Source organism: Patella vulgata, chromosome 4, assembly GCF_932274485.2.
Source record: "Patella vulgata chromosome 4, xgPatVulg1.2, whole genome shotgun sequence".
Lineage (NCBI taxonomy): Eukaryota > Metazoa > Mollusca > Gastropoda > Patellidae > Patella > Patella vulgata.
This window is the reverse complement of record NC_065882.2, coordinates 22,215,996-22,231,404: the sequence shown is the minus strand read 5'-3', so window position 1 is coordinate 22,231,404 and position 15,409 is coordinate 22,215,996. Positions and strand designations below refer to the sequence as shown.

General features: G+C 35.8%; 2 protein-coding genes across 3 annotated transcripts in view; one reads left to right on the top strand and one right to left on the bottom strand.

Moving 5' to 3' along the window:
* LOC126818098 (tumor necrosis factor alpha-induced protein 8-like protein) overlaps window positions 1–852 on the bottom strand; it is a 36,863-nt gene extending 36,011 nt beyond the window's left edge. Inside the window, exon 1 of the mRNA XM_050545299.2 lies at window positions 754–852. The gene's annotated coding sequence lies outside the window, so the exon portion shown is untranslated. The remainder of the gene's footprint in view (window positions 1–753) is intronic.
* A 4,337-nt stretch (window positions 853–5,189) lies between these two features.
* LOC130010417 (multiple epidermal growth factor-like domains protein 10) lies at window positions 5,190–14,721 on the top strand. 2 transcript variants are annotated; one of them, XM_056100113.1, is made up of 7 exons: window positions 5,190–5,302; window positions 8,281–8,409; window positions 11,008–11,220; window positions 11,441–11,647; window positions 12,293–12,427; window positions 13,027–13,173; window positions 14,099–14,721. In XM_056100113.1, the coding sequence occupies exons 1-7, from the start codon at window positions 5,233–5,235 to the stop codon at window positions 14,305–14,307; spliced, it is 1,110 nt and encodes a 369-aa protein (XP_055956088.1). In that variant the 5' UTR covers window positions 5,190–5,232; the 3' UTR covers window positions 14,308–14,721. The 2 variants fall into 2 exon arrangements, with proteins under 2 accessions (XP_055956088.1, XP_050401233.1); XM_050545276.2 differs by lacking the exon at window positions 14,099–14,721 and having other exon boundaries at window positions 13,027–13,775.
* The last annotated feature ends 688 nt before the right edge of the window (window positions 14,722–15,409 follow it).

Genomic DNA, 15,409 nt, shown 5'->3' with positions numbered 1-15,409 from the left:
GAGAATCTACTTATCCTATAACATTTCATAACAATGCACTGCCATATGCATACGCACAAATTCTCTTTACATTTTTAATAATTCTAATACTACCAAATATTCCATGATTAGCCATAGTGTGCTAATAAAACAATAATTCACTCAGCCATTCTGATTCTACACATGCTCATCACTCTCAATTTAACAATGAAGGTTATTTTAGACCAAGACACTATGTCAAGCTTAATGGAAATCAATAATTGTACTAATAATAAAGATAACCAGAAATGAAATGAAATGGGGTTTAACGTCCTACTATTCTGCTCCTATACTGGGCTAATGAAGACGGGCATACGCCATACAGTGTGCTATGAGGGAAATTTTGCCCGGGCAGCGGCACTATCCCCTACTCTTATATCGAATTCCAACTGCCAAGGGATCAAAAAGATAACCAGAACATAAATATCTTTCTTGAAAATAAATCATACATGAAAAGTAATTGATATCCTAAATAAATTAATTATTAAAGTTTAAAAATGTTATGCAGCCAATTAATAAACGAATGAATATTGGCACACATCTGTAGGACAGACGACAGACATCAGGCATTCGGTTTCTATGCTTCCAATTCTTGACATATTGAGACAGGCATTATATATAAATATATATATATATACTGATTTGACAGTTTTGTCTTTAATAAGTTGTATAATATTGTGCAATTTCAAATTATATCAGTTACGAATACATCTGTAATTCATATTAATAACTCACCCGCCATTTACATAAACCGGTTTATCCTCAGTTGATCACTACAGTGTTGAAATAACACCCCGTTTATAACTTCTTCAAACTTTCTATTCACTTGGGTCGAAGTCTGTGTGTGATGACGTCATTTGGGCTGTCTCATTCGGCTTTGCCGGGGGTTGTCAGCACGAAACTACTAGCCTGTCAACAAAAGCAACGGTTAAATATCAGACTGGCGATAGATCATTGCATTTACCTATAAATAATTGACAACACCCGGGAATCCCCACCCCGTCATGAAGATATTAATAAATGCAGTCCAGTTAACTTAATTTCATAAATAATAATACATTCTCTCAAACGACAGTCATTCTGAGATAACGAAGGACAATATACAAAAGTAGGTCTGCAACACTGTATATAATAATATAACTTCCCAAATAGATGAGAAAAGGTACCATGTGTAGAACGTAAGCATGTTCAGCATTGTACACGACACCCGCGACGGGGGTTCATTTTTTAACCGAAGTAGGCGTGTCTACACGAAAAGGGAACCACGTACGCCGGAAACTCCTTATGAATTTAATCGGCCACGGTCAAACACGGGGCCCCTGTTTAACGAGCCAGCGTCTTACTCACTGAGCCGCCGCGGCTCCCATTTATGCGCATACAACTTTCGTCAAACTGCAATACTTGGGGTATTGTTAATCCCTAACATAGTGAATGTTGAATTATTATGGACTAAAAGGAATGTAGCATAAGTCCAAAAATGGTTCAATATTTCGGAAAATATCTGCAGAGCCATGATGAACTGAATATTTGTCGAAACAATTTTTATTAAGCCAGTGCCATTTAAAAAAAAATTGATGGTCGTCTTTTTAATCCGATTAAATCTAAGTAAATTGTCCTTCGTTGATATTTTAATTTCTAACAGTCAAAATACATTTTAGTTTGGATTAGTGAGTAAGGCGCTTATTCGATCACTAACCAGGTGGTTCTGGAATCGATTCCGAAAAGGAACGGTCGTAAAATTCGGATGGCCGGAAAAACAACCCATTCAACAACTCACATTTCAGTGATTTCACGACATTGGTACCCAATGGAATAACCAAATATTTATCATTCTATGGCCAATAAAATTAAACCCAAAATAAATATAAACCCAAACCCCGCAGCCAACACGACATTGTCAAATCCAACTGATTAATTCAACCGGGGATCGCTCCGATTCCGAATTTTGGCGGGAAATCATGACAGGTTCGACTGGCTGTAAGGGAGATAACTCCATATTCGAAGCCAGTTTTTCTTTTCCGATGCCAGTGGCTGTGACTTGCCATTTACAGTCTGAAAAGACGGATCGAAGACATTTATTTTTCAACCCCAGTTTTCAGTCACTGCACGTATTAATTTGGTTTTCTTATAATGGAGATATATTTTATTTTCTTTAGTAGTAATAAGGAGTGAATAAAACGGCAATTTAAAAAACTTAAAGTTGCAATTTCATATTTTTACGTTATATATTTTTAAAATTTATTAAAATAAAGCCTTAAAATAGATGGTATCTATAAACAGTACTACCTTGTTAAATAATAATCCTATTAATCCTATAATTGTTTTATGTGTGAGAATGACACCTATGATCGTATAATAGTGAGTTGACAACCTATTGAGCAAAAGACATAAAAATAATTATTTTTTGACTTTCTTAGAAAATATGAAATTGTAACTTTAAGTATGAAGATGCAGCTTATATACGAGCTAGATATCGATGACATTATAGAAAATATCATCAAAAAACATCCGACTGCTGGTTTATTCTCGCCATTATATTTTTGTGCAAAACTCAATTTTAAGGCTCTCGTCAAGTTATCTGTGCCCCGGCTTACTAGTAAAAAATAAACGACTAGTTTATGTGATGAATTTTCTTGATATTTTGGTGTTTGACACAGTCGTGGTCAGTTTTTATTTTATTTTGCTTCCTTAAAGTTTCATGTCAAAATCGTGCAGAATTGATTTTATTGCATATCAGTAAAACTAAAACGTAGCTCAGTAGGTACATGTAGTTAGTATGTTTTTCTGTAAATCCCTGTTTCTGTGGTTTGTCAAAGTGACCTCTGGTTACCCAAGATATACGCCAAAATGACGATAGCCTCCTAAAAGATATATTGTCTCAGAAACCTGGCAAACCCCCTCCTGCAAAAATTCTTGGGTTCCAGGTTCAGCCGAAGTTGACGTCATAAGATGTCAGTAGCCTATATTGTGTGTTGTGTCCACAAGTTTGTCTTGTGTAATTGTTTGTGTGATGCAATCCTCCTGCGCTTACTATTGTTGTCGCCCCTGCCTATCCATACGTCCACAATTTTTATCCGAAACTTGAAATATAGGTCTATCACCCAAAGATCTTGGTTCCTTTCGATATTGGAATGTATCGGACCATAACTTCATGGATTATGGCCCCTGGTTATATGTAAAATCACGTTTTTAGCTTGTGGACATACTAGAGGTACAATTTTGATCCGAGTTTGATGAAACTTGAAATTCATGTTTATAACCCAAAGATCTTGGTTCCTGTCGATATTCGCGCATATCGGTTCGTAACTCCCTGAATAATGGCCCCTGATTGTACGAAAAATCGCGCTTTTAGCTTGTGGTCCCTCTAACTAAGAGGTCACAATTTTTATTTGATTTAAAAAAAAAGTTTTAGTATATCACCGTTGCAACCTAATGATGCTGGAATTTGAATTTCGTCAAAATCAGACCAAAACTGTCAGACAAAATGGACGTCCCTTGTACGCAAATAGTTTGAACATCTGGTATATCAAGGTTGTGGACTCTAATGATGGTTGAGTTTGAATTTCGTGAAAATCGGACAAAAATTGACAGACATAATGGCCACCCCTTGTACGCAAATAGTGTAAAAATATGGTGTATCAAGGTTGTGGGCCCTCTAGAGGCTAGAGTTTTTATCCGATTTGGATGAAACTTCAAATATATGTTTTTATCATAAAGATCTTGGTTCCTGTTGATAATCACACATATCCGAATGTAACTTCCTGGATTATGGCCCCTGATTGGTCGAATAATCACATTTTTAGCTTCTGTATTCTCTAGAGGTCACATTTTTGTTCCGATTTTAAAAACCGTTTAGATAGATCACTATTCCACCATAATGAAGGTTGAATTGGAATTTCGGGAAAATCGAAATGAAACTGCCCGACAAAATGGCCGCTCTTTGTACACAAATTGTGTATAAGTATGTAATACAAAGGTTATGGCCCCTCTAGAGGTCACAATTTTTATCCAATTTTGATGATGAAACTTTAAACATATCTTTATATTCCCAAAATCTCAGTCCCTTTTGATATTTGCGCATTTCAGACCATAACTTTCTGGATTATGGCCTCTGATTGTACACAAAATCGTTTTTGTTTTTAGCTTGTTATCTATCCATCTCTTGCAAAATGTGGGTGTATCCTGCCTGGCAGCCGCTGGTTATATGGCCACATAGAAATGTGGTCGTATATTGTCGTCACCTTCGTCAGTCCGTCTGTTGGTCACCATATGTTTGGCGCAATATAGTCCGGTTGGAGCTGATGTGTCATTAAACAACATTTCATTCATTCATTCATTCCGTCTGTTGGTCTGTCTGTCATCCACAATTTCCTGTGAACTACATTTATTATCTGATCATTTTTAAATTTTTATATTTTGTTTACATTAGTGAGACAAAGAAGCCTATTTAATTCCAACAATTTCCATTAATAACTTCTCACATTTATGGTCCTTGTTTCACTTTGTAGAACATTGTGAATGCTCTAACGACTAAAGTGTTATCATCCGATCTGTATTAGACCTACACGCATTATAAAACTAAGAAGGATATTGAATTTTCGAAATTTCCATTGATAACTTCTAGAGTTATTGCCCTTGTTTTACTTTCTTGAACCTTGTGAATGCTCTAACAACAAAAGTTATCATTTGATCTGTATGAAATTAATATTAGTGTTTTGTAAATGTTCCCTTTGCCTAAAAAAGAAAGAATAAATATGTGACAACCTGTTCGGAGGATTTAGCTGCTGTGGGCGTAGGTTTCATTGCCAGGTAACCTATCTTTCTTTCTGCTTTCAGGAGAATTAAGAAATTATAGAAATGTATATAAATAGAAAGAGAAGTGCATACAGTGGTGGAGATTTCAAAGGTTTGATTTATCTTAGCGAAAGTACATGGCATGGTTTCGAGACTTTATTTAGCATATGCATCTCGTGCATTTTCATGGTGCAGGTCAACCAGAAATTTCGAATATTAACTAGAATGTCATTGCTGTGGCAAAATTATCCTGCGTTATCAGTACAGCTAATGGTATGATATTGTAATGATCATACGAGACGAAATAATGAATATTCATTTATCATCACAACCAGGAAGATTATTAATATACGGGTACATCGTTCACGATTGTCTAGTAAATATAACATCATGGTATGTTTAAATGAGTAACAGCAAACAATGGATTTGAGTATTCTGCACTGGAAGACTATTGTTATCATTAATGTTATTTTCTTGAGGTCTGATACAAGTGAGTTATAATTATTATAAAGCTTTGTATTATACTGAAAAGCTTTGATTTGGTCAAATTAAATCTATTTAGTTATATTTTTTATAATGCTTGTTTTAGTTTAGTTGTATGCCATGCTTTACCCATTATAATATTATGTTGTTATAGCATCTGTTTGACAGATATGTCTATCTGCACTACTACATCTAAGCAATAGAGTGGCTCAGTGTGTAAGTAAGGCGCTGGCTCACTAAACAGGAAGGCCAGGGTTGGATCCCAGTGTTGACAGAGAAAGTACCTGGTGTTAGGTCCAATTTCAATAGTTAAATAATGATTTTTCAACATGGTAGCCCCTTGTCAGTGATGCAGGACAGAGGTCCTGGCAAGGAACATTGTCGAGTAGTTTGGAGTTTAACCCTTGACAATTGGAAATCAAACTAAGATCAGTAAGAGTGCCACTGTCAAAATTTCCCTCACAGCATATCATGGAGTATGCCAGTGTTCATTAGCCTTTTTGGTGCATAACGTTAAACCTCATTTCATTTCACATCTAAGCCATTTCACAAATGTAAAGAATATACAGATCTGCTAAATTCAAAATATGGTTTAAAAATTTTCAGTGTGAATAAAAGATGATTATTTGTTATAAAAACCATAAAGATTATTATTTAAGCATACATTATGCAAGAGCTAAATCTGCCAATTGCAGGTCTTTCTTTAGGCCCAAAATTCAATCGCTAAATATTCGGTTCAGGGTGGATCAATTTGACTGAAATTTTCAGCAAATTCCCTTTATATTATCTAGTTTTTATACGTCCACATTCATAATGTGGACATATATTGCCGTCGCCCCTGTCTGTGTGTATGTAGGTGTGTGTGTGTGTCTGTGTGTCGCCTACAGGCCACAATTCTTAAGTGATCATCTTGAAACTTTCCATACTTATTCCTTATACCCTAAGGATGATCCCTATTGATTTTGGTGCATGCCCGATCCCCAGGCGCAGAGCCACGCCCATTTTTTGTATTTCTTTTTTGTCATCTACAGGCCACATTTCTTAACGTATCATCTTGAAACTTTGCATACTTATTCTTTGTACCCTAAGGAACATTCCTATCATTTGGGGTGCATTCCCACCCCCCAGGGCAGAGCCACGCCCATTTCTTGTATTTGTTTGTCGTCTACAGGCTGCATTTCTTAACGTATCATCTTGAAAATTTGCATACTTATTCTTTGTACCCTAAGGAACATCCTTATCATTTGGGGTGCATGCCCAACCCCCCAGGGGCTGAGCCATGCCCATTTTCTTTTTGTGTGTCAGTGTGTGGTCTACAGGCCACAATTCTTAATTGATCGTCTTGAAAACATTTCGGATAAATTCCTTATACCCTAAGGATGATCCCTATTGTTTTTGGTGCATGCCCGACCCCCTGGGACAGAGCCACGCCCATTTCTTGTATTTATTTGTTTGTCATCTACAGGTCGCAATTCTTAACAGATCATTTTGAAACTTTGCATACCTATTCCTTATACCCTAAGGATGCCCCCTATTGTTTTTGGGTGATTGCCAAACCCCCAGGGGCAGAGCCACACCCATTTGTTCTTTGAAATGAAATGAAATGGGGTTTAACGTCCTACTGTTCTGCTCCTAACTGAGCTAATGAAGACGGGCATATCCCATACAGTGTGCTATGAGGGAAATTTTGCCCGGACAGCGGCACTACGGCCTACTCTTATATTGAATTCCAACTGTCAAGGGATCTTTTACGTGCACACCAATGTGTACACTGGACCTCGGTTTTTCATCCCATCCGAACGACTAGACAACTGTCCTTGTCAGGCCCTCTGTCCTGCATCACTGACAGGGGGGAACCACGCCGGAAAATCTGAATGAACTTTCTCGGCCAATGCAGGGATCAAACACCCGACCTCCAGGCTAGCGAGCCAGCGTCTTACCCACTTAGCCACCGTGATCCCCATTTGTTCTTTGTGTCTCTGTGAGTTGCCTACAGGCCACGATTCCTAATGGATTTTCTTTGAACTTGGGATATGTATTCCTTATAGCCTAAGGACGACAACTGCATGTCCCTACCCCAGGGGGCAGAGCCACGCCGAATTCGTGTTTATCGTTTACAGGCCGGAGTTCTGAATGGATCAACTTTGTTCCTGGCATATGTATTAATTATAACCTAAGGGCGTCAACTATTGATTTTGGTGAATGCCCTGACCCCCAGGGGCAGAGCCACGCCAATTTTTGCCTTTACCGCCTGAAGGCCACAATTCTGAACTTGGAATACTTATTCCTTATACCCTAAGGTCGGCAACTATTGATGTTGTCAATTCAATAACAGGGTGGTACCTATTTATATTGTTCCATATCCAACCCCCAGGGGCAGAGCCACACCCATTTTTTGTATTTATTGTCTACAGGCTGCAATTCTGAATGAATCATCTTGGAACTTTGCATATTTATTTCTTATACCGTAAAGACAGCAACTATTTATTTTGGTGCTTGCCCCGACCTCCTGGGGCAGTGTCACACCCACTTTTTTGTTAGTATTAATTTTCAGAACGGAAACTAAAAATAATGTTGATCTATGTTCAGATATAATATATAAGTGGTCAATGTTCTATGTATTGGAGAATATCAAATAGAAATGTCAACGGTTGTGAAAGATATATGAAAACCAACCAAAAGTAAAAAAAATTGTTACAAAATATAACTAAGAAATGCTATCGAACCCTGGTAATTACTTATATCTGTAAGTATAAAGCAACAGTTGTCGATCTGAAAACACTGGATACTTGCTCATTCTAGAACATTTAGGATTTTTTATATAAAAATTATGATCCATTTTGGCATTGATGTTTCGATCACAGACGTTTGGGTGGTCTCCCAGTAATATTGTAGACTATATTATATGTGACAATTTATATTTGATTCAGTTGTAATAGTTATTTAATCTATTTCAGTAATATAAACAGTAATTTCTCTTTTTAGATGGAGCAAGATTTGGTTACAATGATAAGTATATTTGTCATTGTGGTAATAACGGAACATGTGATTCTGTAACTGGACTATGTTCATCAGGATGTGTGATGGGATGGTACAGTGATTCATGCCAAAAGGGTTTGTAACTCAATAGATCTAAAAGGACAGCATATCATATACACATTAACTAAGCTATTCTGCAAAACAATATCAGATGTCAGTTATATTTAATAGATCAAAATGACTGATGATCATAAAACACCATAGGCTATTAGATCAACATAACCTAATTGATGCTGACTTGCAATAAAACATAATTTGATTTATTTTCAAAAAATGAGGTCCTGTGTTTATGTTGGCATTTATTTCGACCTTTGAGAGTTGGAATTCAATTGCTGTCCAGGCCAAAATTTACCTTCTAGTACACTGTATGCCCAACTTCATTAGTCTGGTTGATGCAGAAAAGTAGGACACTAAACCCCATTTCATTCATTCATTCTTTGATTAAAAATTTGATGGGCATGTGTTTTATCCAATATAATCCAACCCAGACGATTATTTTTATACGCCCACATTTTCATGTGGACGTATTATGCCGTCGCCCCTGTCCGTCCGTCCGTCCACAATTGTTTGTGGACTCTCTACAGGTCACAATTCTTATCAGATTTCGACGAAACTTGAAATATATGTTTATCCCCAAAAGATCTCGGCTGCTTTCGATATTGGCATGTATCGGATCGAAACTTCATGGATTATGGCCCCTGTTTGTACTAAAATCACGTTTTTAGCTCGTGGACCCTATAGAGGTCACAATTTTTATCTGATTTTGTTGAAACTTGAAATGTAAGTTTATAACCCAAATTTTTCAGTTCCTTTCGATATTTGCCCATATCGGACAGTAACTTCCTGAATTATGGCCCCTGATTGTACGAAAAATCACGTTTTTAGCTTGTGGACCCTATAGAAGTCATAATTTTTATCCGATTTAAAAAACCGTTCTATTATGTCACCGTTACACCCTAAGGATGACTGGGTTCAAATTTCGTGAAAATCGGCCCAAAATTGACAGACAAAATGGCCGCCATTCGTTCCCAAATAGCATAAGAATATGGTATATCAAGGTTGTGGACCCTATAGGGGTCACAATTTTTATCCGATTTTGTTGAAACTTGAAATGTAAGTTTATAACCCAAAGATCTCGGTTCCTTTCGATATTCGTGCATATCGGACCGTAACTTCCTGAATTATGACCCCTAATTGTACGAAAAATCACGTTTTTAGCTTGTGGACCCTATAGAAGTCACAATTTTTAACCCGATTTAAAAAAACGTATTATTATATTACCGTTACACCCTAGGGACGACTGAATTTGAATTTTGGGAAAATCGGCCCAAAATTGACAGACAAAATGGCCGCCGTTCGTTCTCAAATAGCGTAAGAAGATGGTATATCAAGGTTGTGGACCCTATAGAGGTCACAATTTTTATCCGATTTCGTTGAAACTTGAAATATAAGTCTATAACCCAAAGATCTCGGTTCCTTTCGATATTCGCGCATATCGGACCGTAATTTCCTGAATTATGGCCCCTGATTGTACGAAAAATCCCGTTTTTAGCTTGTGGACCCTATAGAGGTGATAATTTTTATCCGATTTAAAAAAAACGTATTATTATATCACCGTTACACCCTAAGGACGACTGAGTTTGAATTTCATGATAATCCGCCTAAAATTGACAGACAAAATGGCCACCGTTATTTCTCAAATAGCGTAAAAATATGGTATATCAAGGTTGTGGACCCTATAGGTCACAATTTTTATCCGATTTTGTTGAAACTTGAAATATAAGTTTATAACCCAAAGATCTCGGTTCCTTTCTATAATTGCCCATATCAGACCGTAACTTCCTGAATTATGGCCCCTGATTGTACGAAATATCATGTTTTTAGCTTGTGGACCCATTAGAGGTCAGAATTTTTATCCGATTTAAAAAACCGTATTATTATATTACCGTTCCACCCTAAGGACAGTTGAGTATGAATTTTGTGAAAATCGCCCCAAAATTGACAGACAAAATGGCCACCGTTCGTTCTCAAATAGCGTAAAAATATGGTATATCAAGGTTGTGGACCCTATAGAGGTCACAATTTTTATCCGATTTTGTTGAAACTTGAAATGTAAGTTTATAACACAAAGATCTCAGTTCCTTTCGATATATGCGCATATCGAATTGTAATTTCCTGAATTATGGCCCTTGATTGTTTGTTAAAAATCACTTTCTTGTTAGCTTGTTCTCTATCCATCTCTCGAAAATGTGGGCGTATCCTGCCTGGCAGCCGCTGGTATTTTATTTTCTTAACTACATGTAAATGTTAAATAATCAGTCTTTACACATTTTAGTGTGGAGGGGGGTTGGATGGCCGAATGGTTAGCACGCGCGTGCTGTATCATACGGTCTGTCATTGAGTCAACTGGCGGGGTTTCTATTCCAAGGTTGTATGTGACAAGGAGTAGGATCGCCTGTCCAAACTCGTGGGTTTTCTCTGGGTCCTCCGGTTTCCTCCCACTGCTAAAGACCCCTACGCACAAGCGAATTATTGAAATAAAATTGAACCATGTGTTAGTCCCGAAATGACCTAGTTCATGTCGAGTGGACGTTAAACCCCATTTCTCTCTCTCTCTTTTAAGTGTGGATTAAGCCCACTTTGGATCTTGATTAATTTTCTGTTTGATTTCAGAAAATGTTGCTTTTAATAAACTAGCGAGTCAAAGTTCCAATTACAACTCAGAAAAAAATGCACAACTTGCAGTTGATGGTCTCAAAGATACAAGGGAAAATTCACCAACTTGTTCACATACTGCCGAAAAACAGGCCTCAGCATTTTGGAAAGTTGATTTAGGGAAGTCATACCCTATTAGAGATATCAGAATATTTGTAAGGAATAACATGTGTAAGTTTATAAATATCATTTTTAGTTTTGTTTCATTTCAAATTGCATATTTACCTTCAATTATTTACTTACAGGCCTACCTGTCTTCATTAGCCCAGTCTGTGCAGAAAAGTAGGAGTTTAAACACCATTTCATTTCATTTTTTACAGACCTATCCCAATATGCTTCATTTTGTTTTCTACTGTGTAAAAAGACAATATTATTTTAAATCTATCTACAGATGGACTTAGGAGATTGAGAGGATTTACTCTACATATCATCGATGATAAAGATGTTCAACACCTTTGTCATAAAGATGATGATACAAAGAATCTCGGGCCAGAATTTACTATAACATGTAACGGAACAAGAGGAAGATTTATAAAAATAAGTACCGATAGACCGGGAAATCAGGCATTTGTAAATCTGTGTGAAGTAGAAGTTTTTGGTAAGATTAGTTAAAAAAAATTTCAGTAGCATACACAGCCAAACTTGTATAAGAGCACTCTTGAATGATACTTTTCTTTTCATGTTGTTTCTGTAAGCATAAGGAGGAACACCGAAACATGGAATGTGATCTATGAGTGGTTTGTTTTCAAACATATCAAGATCGTTAAGTTGGTTGTAGAGAGGGACCAAACTGAGTCACCCATTATTGTACAGTGTTATTGCCCCTGTAAGAGCTAAATCTGCATATTGCAGGTCTTTATTTTGGCTTCAAATGTTATATAAACTATTATTTAGACATTTATTAACATGACAAGCTCTCTAGGTCATCGGACGGCAGAGATTTAAATGGATTAGAACACCTGTGAGATTTTGAAATTTAACGATAAAATGGATAATCAAGACATAGTCTGATTTGTCCAGTACCGTTGCTGCGCTGCATCTTCCAACACTCATAACTTTGCCCAGAATAAAGTAATTTGAAACAAATTTTCAATATACATGTATTGTTCATTATCTATTTTTGAACCATTATAGCAAGAATGGCCAGCTCTTTATCTAATTCTTACAATGCATCTTTAAAATATTTATTTAGTTGCTACTAAGGCAAAATTCTTAGTGTGATTATTGCCTTTTATTTGATAAGTTTGTGCCAATGGTACATTTGGACCTGACTGTACCAGCCTATGTTACTGTGAGGACAATGAAACATGTGATGAATTGACTGGTTACTGTGGTAGAGGATGTTTGCCTGGCTGGACAGGGAGAAGTTGTAATCAAAGTAAGAAACATATATATAATTATGTGAAATTGAAATAAGTTAAACAGCTGTTTTTGTTTCAGATGGCATTTTTTAAACATGTTTCTTCTTAATATTAGAGAGTTCAAAACTTTTTATTTTGTATGTAAAATGCTCTGTTGATAGGTGAAATTGTTTTTTATATTAATTAAAGTAAAACAAATAATGGTTGGGTATGACACTTTGACATGTCTCATACAAGGCACCTATCAAGTTTTCAAACAAGATGTGAATTTCAGCAGTTGCAGCTACCACTAATTGAACTTGAAATACACAGGTCATTATTCTATGGAATACAATTACAGTGTATTACTGAGCGACATTTCAACTAGGATTCTATAGTCTTTATCAGACAATGATGAAATATAAAATGTGATGGAATATTGGTTAATTATTTATAACCAATCAGTGACATCCCACTAATAGATCTTCATTTGCCCAGTCGGTGCAGAAAAGTAGGACATTAAACCCCATTTTATTTCATTTCATCCCACTAATTACTCTTCGACAGTATTCATTTTTAAAGGTATTTCTTCAATATTCAGCAAGGATAAGCTGAATAATTTACATATAATTTACAGGTTGTTTAGAAGGATGGTATGGTAAAGACTGTAATAATGACTGTAAAAAGAGACATTGTTTAAAGTCATCTGTATTTTGTCACCATTCTACTGGTGTATGTGAAGATGGGTGTGAAGTTGGATGGAAGGGAGACAACTGTCTTACAAGTTGGTTTTATGTGCACTTTACGATACCTGTAGATAAAAATTCATGCATGCAAAAGGCATAAATGGTCATTTAAGAATAAAGTAAAATTCAGAATCAGCGTCAACTTAGATTTTCTTGAGTCAAAGGATTTTCATGTAGTATATTACTAGGGCTGTGTAATAATTTTTACTGAGTGCAATCCTGGTTATTATGGTTTAACTGTACTTCTATTTGTTTTCAAAAGAAATGTGAAGATTCTGCTTACTATAATCATGTGAACGAATTATGCAATAATACTAGTAGTAGTAAGTATACAAATTTTATCTACATACAGGCCTGTTGTAGATCTGATATTTTTTTAAACAAATGTTAATCTCCCATTTCATACAAGAGCAAATGGCAGTACAGTGGTAGTTAGAAAATCATATAAACTTGTCAGTATGAAATTATTGTGATTTTTTTTATGCTTGTCTAAGATAAATCATATAAACTTGTCTGTATGAAATTATTGTGATTTTTACACACCCACATTTTCATGTGGACATATATTGTCATTGCCCCCGTCCGTCCGTCCGTCCGTCCACAATTTGTTTGTGGACACCTTACAGGTCACAATTTTTATCCGATTTTGAAATACACAGGTCATTATTCTATGGAATACAGTTACTGTGTATTACTGAGCGACATTTCAACTAGGATTCTATAGTCTTTATCAGACAATGATGAAATATAAAATGTGATGGAATATTGGTTAATTATTTATAACCAATCAGTGACATCCCACTAATAGATCTTCATTTGCCCAGTCGGTGCAGAAAAGTAGGACATTAAACCCCATTTTATTTCATTTCATCCCACTAATTACTCTTCGACAGTATTCATTTTTAAAGGTATTTCTTCAATATTCAGCAAGGATAAGCTGAATAATTTACATATAATTTACAGGTTGTTTAGAAGGATGGTATGGTAAAGACTGTAATAATGACTGTAAAAAGAGACATTGTTTAAAGTCATCTGTATTTTGTCACCATTCTACTGGTGTATGTGAAGATGGGTGTGAAGTTGGATGGAAGGGAGACAACTGTCTTACAAGTTGGTTTTATGTGCACTTTACGATACCTGTAGATAAAAATTCATGCATGCAAAAGGCATAAATGGTCATTTAAGAATAAAGTAAAATTCAGAATCAGCGTCAACTTAGATTTTCTTGAGTCAAAGGATTTTCATGTAGTATATTACTAGGGCTGTGTAATAATTTTTACTGAGTGCAATCCTGGTTATTATGGTTTAACTGTACTTCTATTTGTTTTCAAAAGAAATGTGAAGATTCTGCTTACTATAATCATGTGAACGAATTATGCAATAATACTAGTAGTAGTAAGTATACAAATTTTATCTACATACAGGCCTGTTGTAGATCTGATATTTTTTTAAACAAATGTTAATCTCCCATTTCATACAAGAGCAAATAGCAGTACAGTGGTAGTTAGAAAATCATATAAACTTGTCAGTATGAAATTATTGTGATTTTTTTTATGCTTGTCTAAGATAAATCATATAAACTTGTCTGTATGAAATTATTGTGATTTTTACACACCCACATTTTCATGTGGACATATATTGTCATTGCCCCCGTCCGTCCGTCCGTCCGTCCACAATTTGTTTGTGGACACCTTACAGGTCACAATTTTTATCCGATTTTGAAATACACAGGTCATTATTCTATGGAATACAGTTACTGTGTATTACTGAGCGACATTTCAACTAGGATTCTATAGTCTTTATGAGACAATGATGAAATATAAAATGTGATGGAACATTGGTTAATTATTTATAAACAATCAGTTACATCCCACTAATAGATCTTCATTTGCCCAGTCGGTGCAGAAAAGTAGGACATTAAACCCCATTTCGTTTCATTTCATCCCATGAATTACTCTTCTACAGTATTCATTTTTAAAGGTATTTCTTCAAATTTCAGCAAGGATAAGCTGAATAATTTACTTATAATTTACAGTTTGTTTAGAAGGATGGTATGGTAAAAACTGTAGTAATGAATGTAAAAAGAGACATTGTTTAAAGTCATCTGTATTTTGTCACCATTCTACTGGTGTATGTGAAGATGGGTGTGAAGTTGGATGGAAGGGAGACAACTGTCTTACAAGTTGGTTTTATGTGCACTTTACGATACCTGTAGATAAAAATTCATGCATGCAAAAGGCATAAATGGTCATTTAAGAATAAAGTAAAATTCAG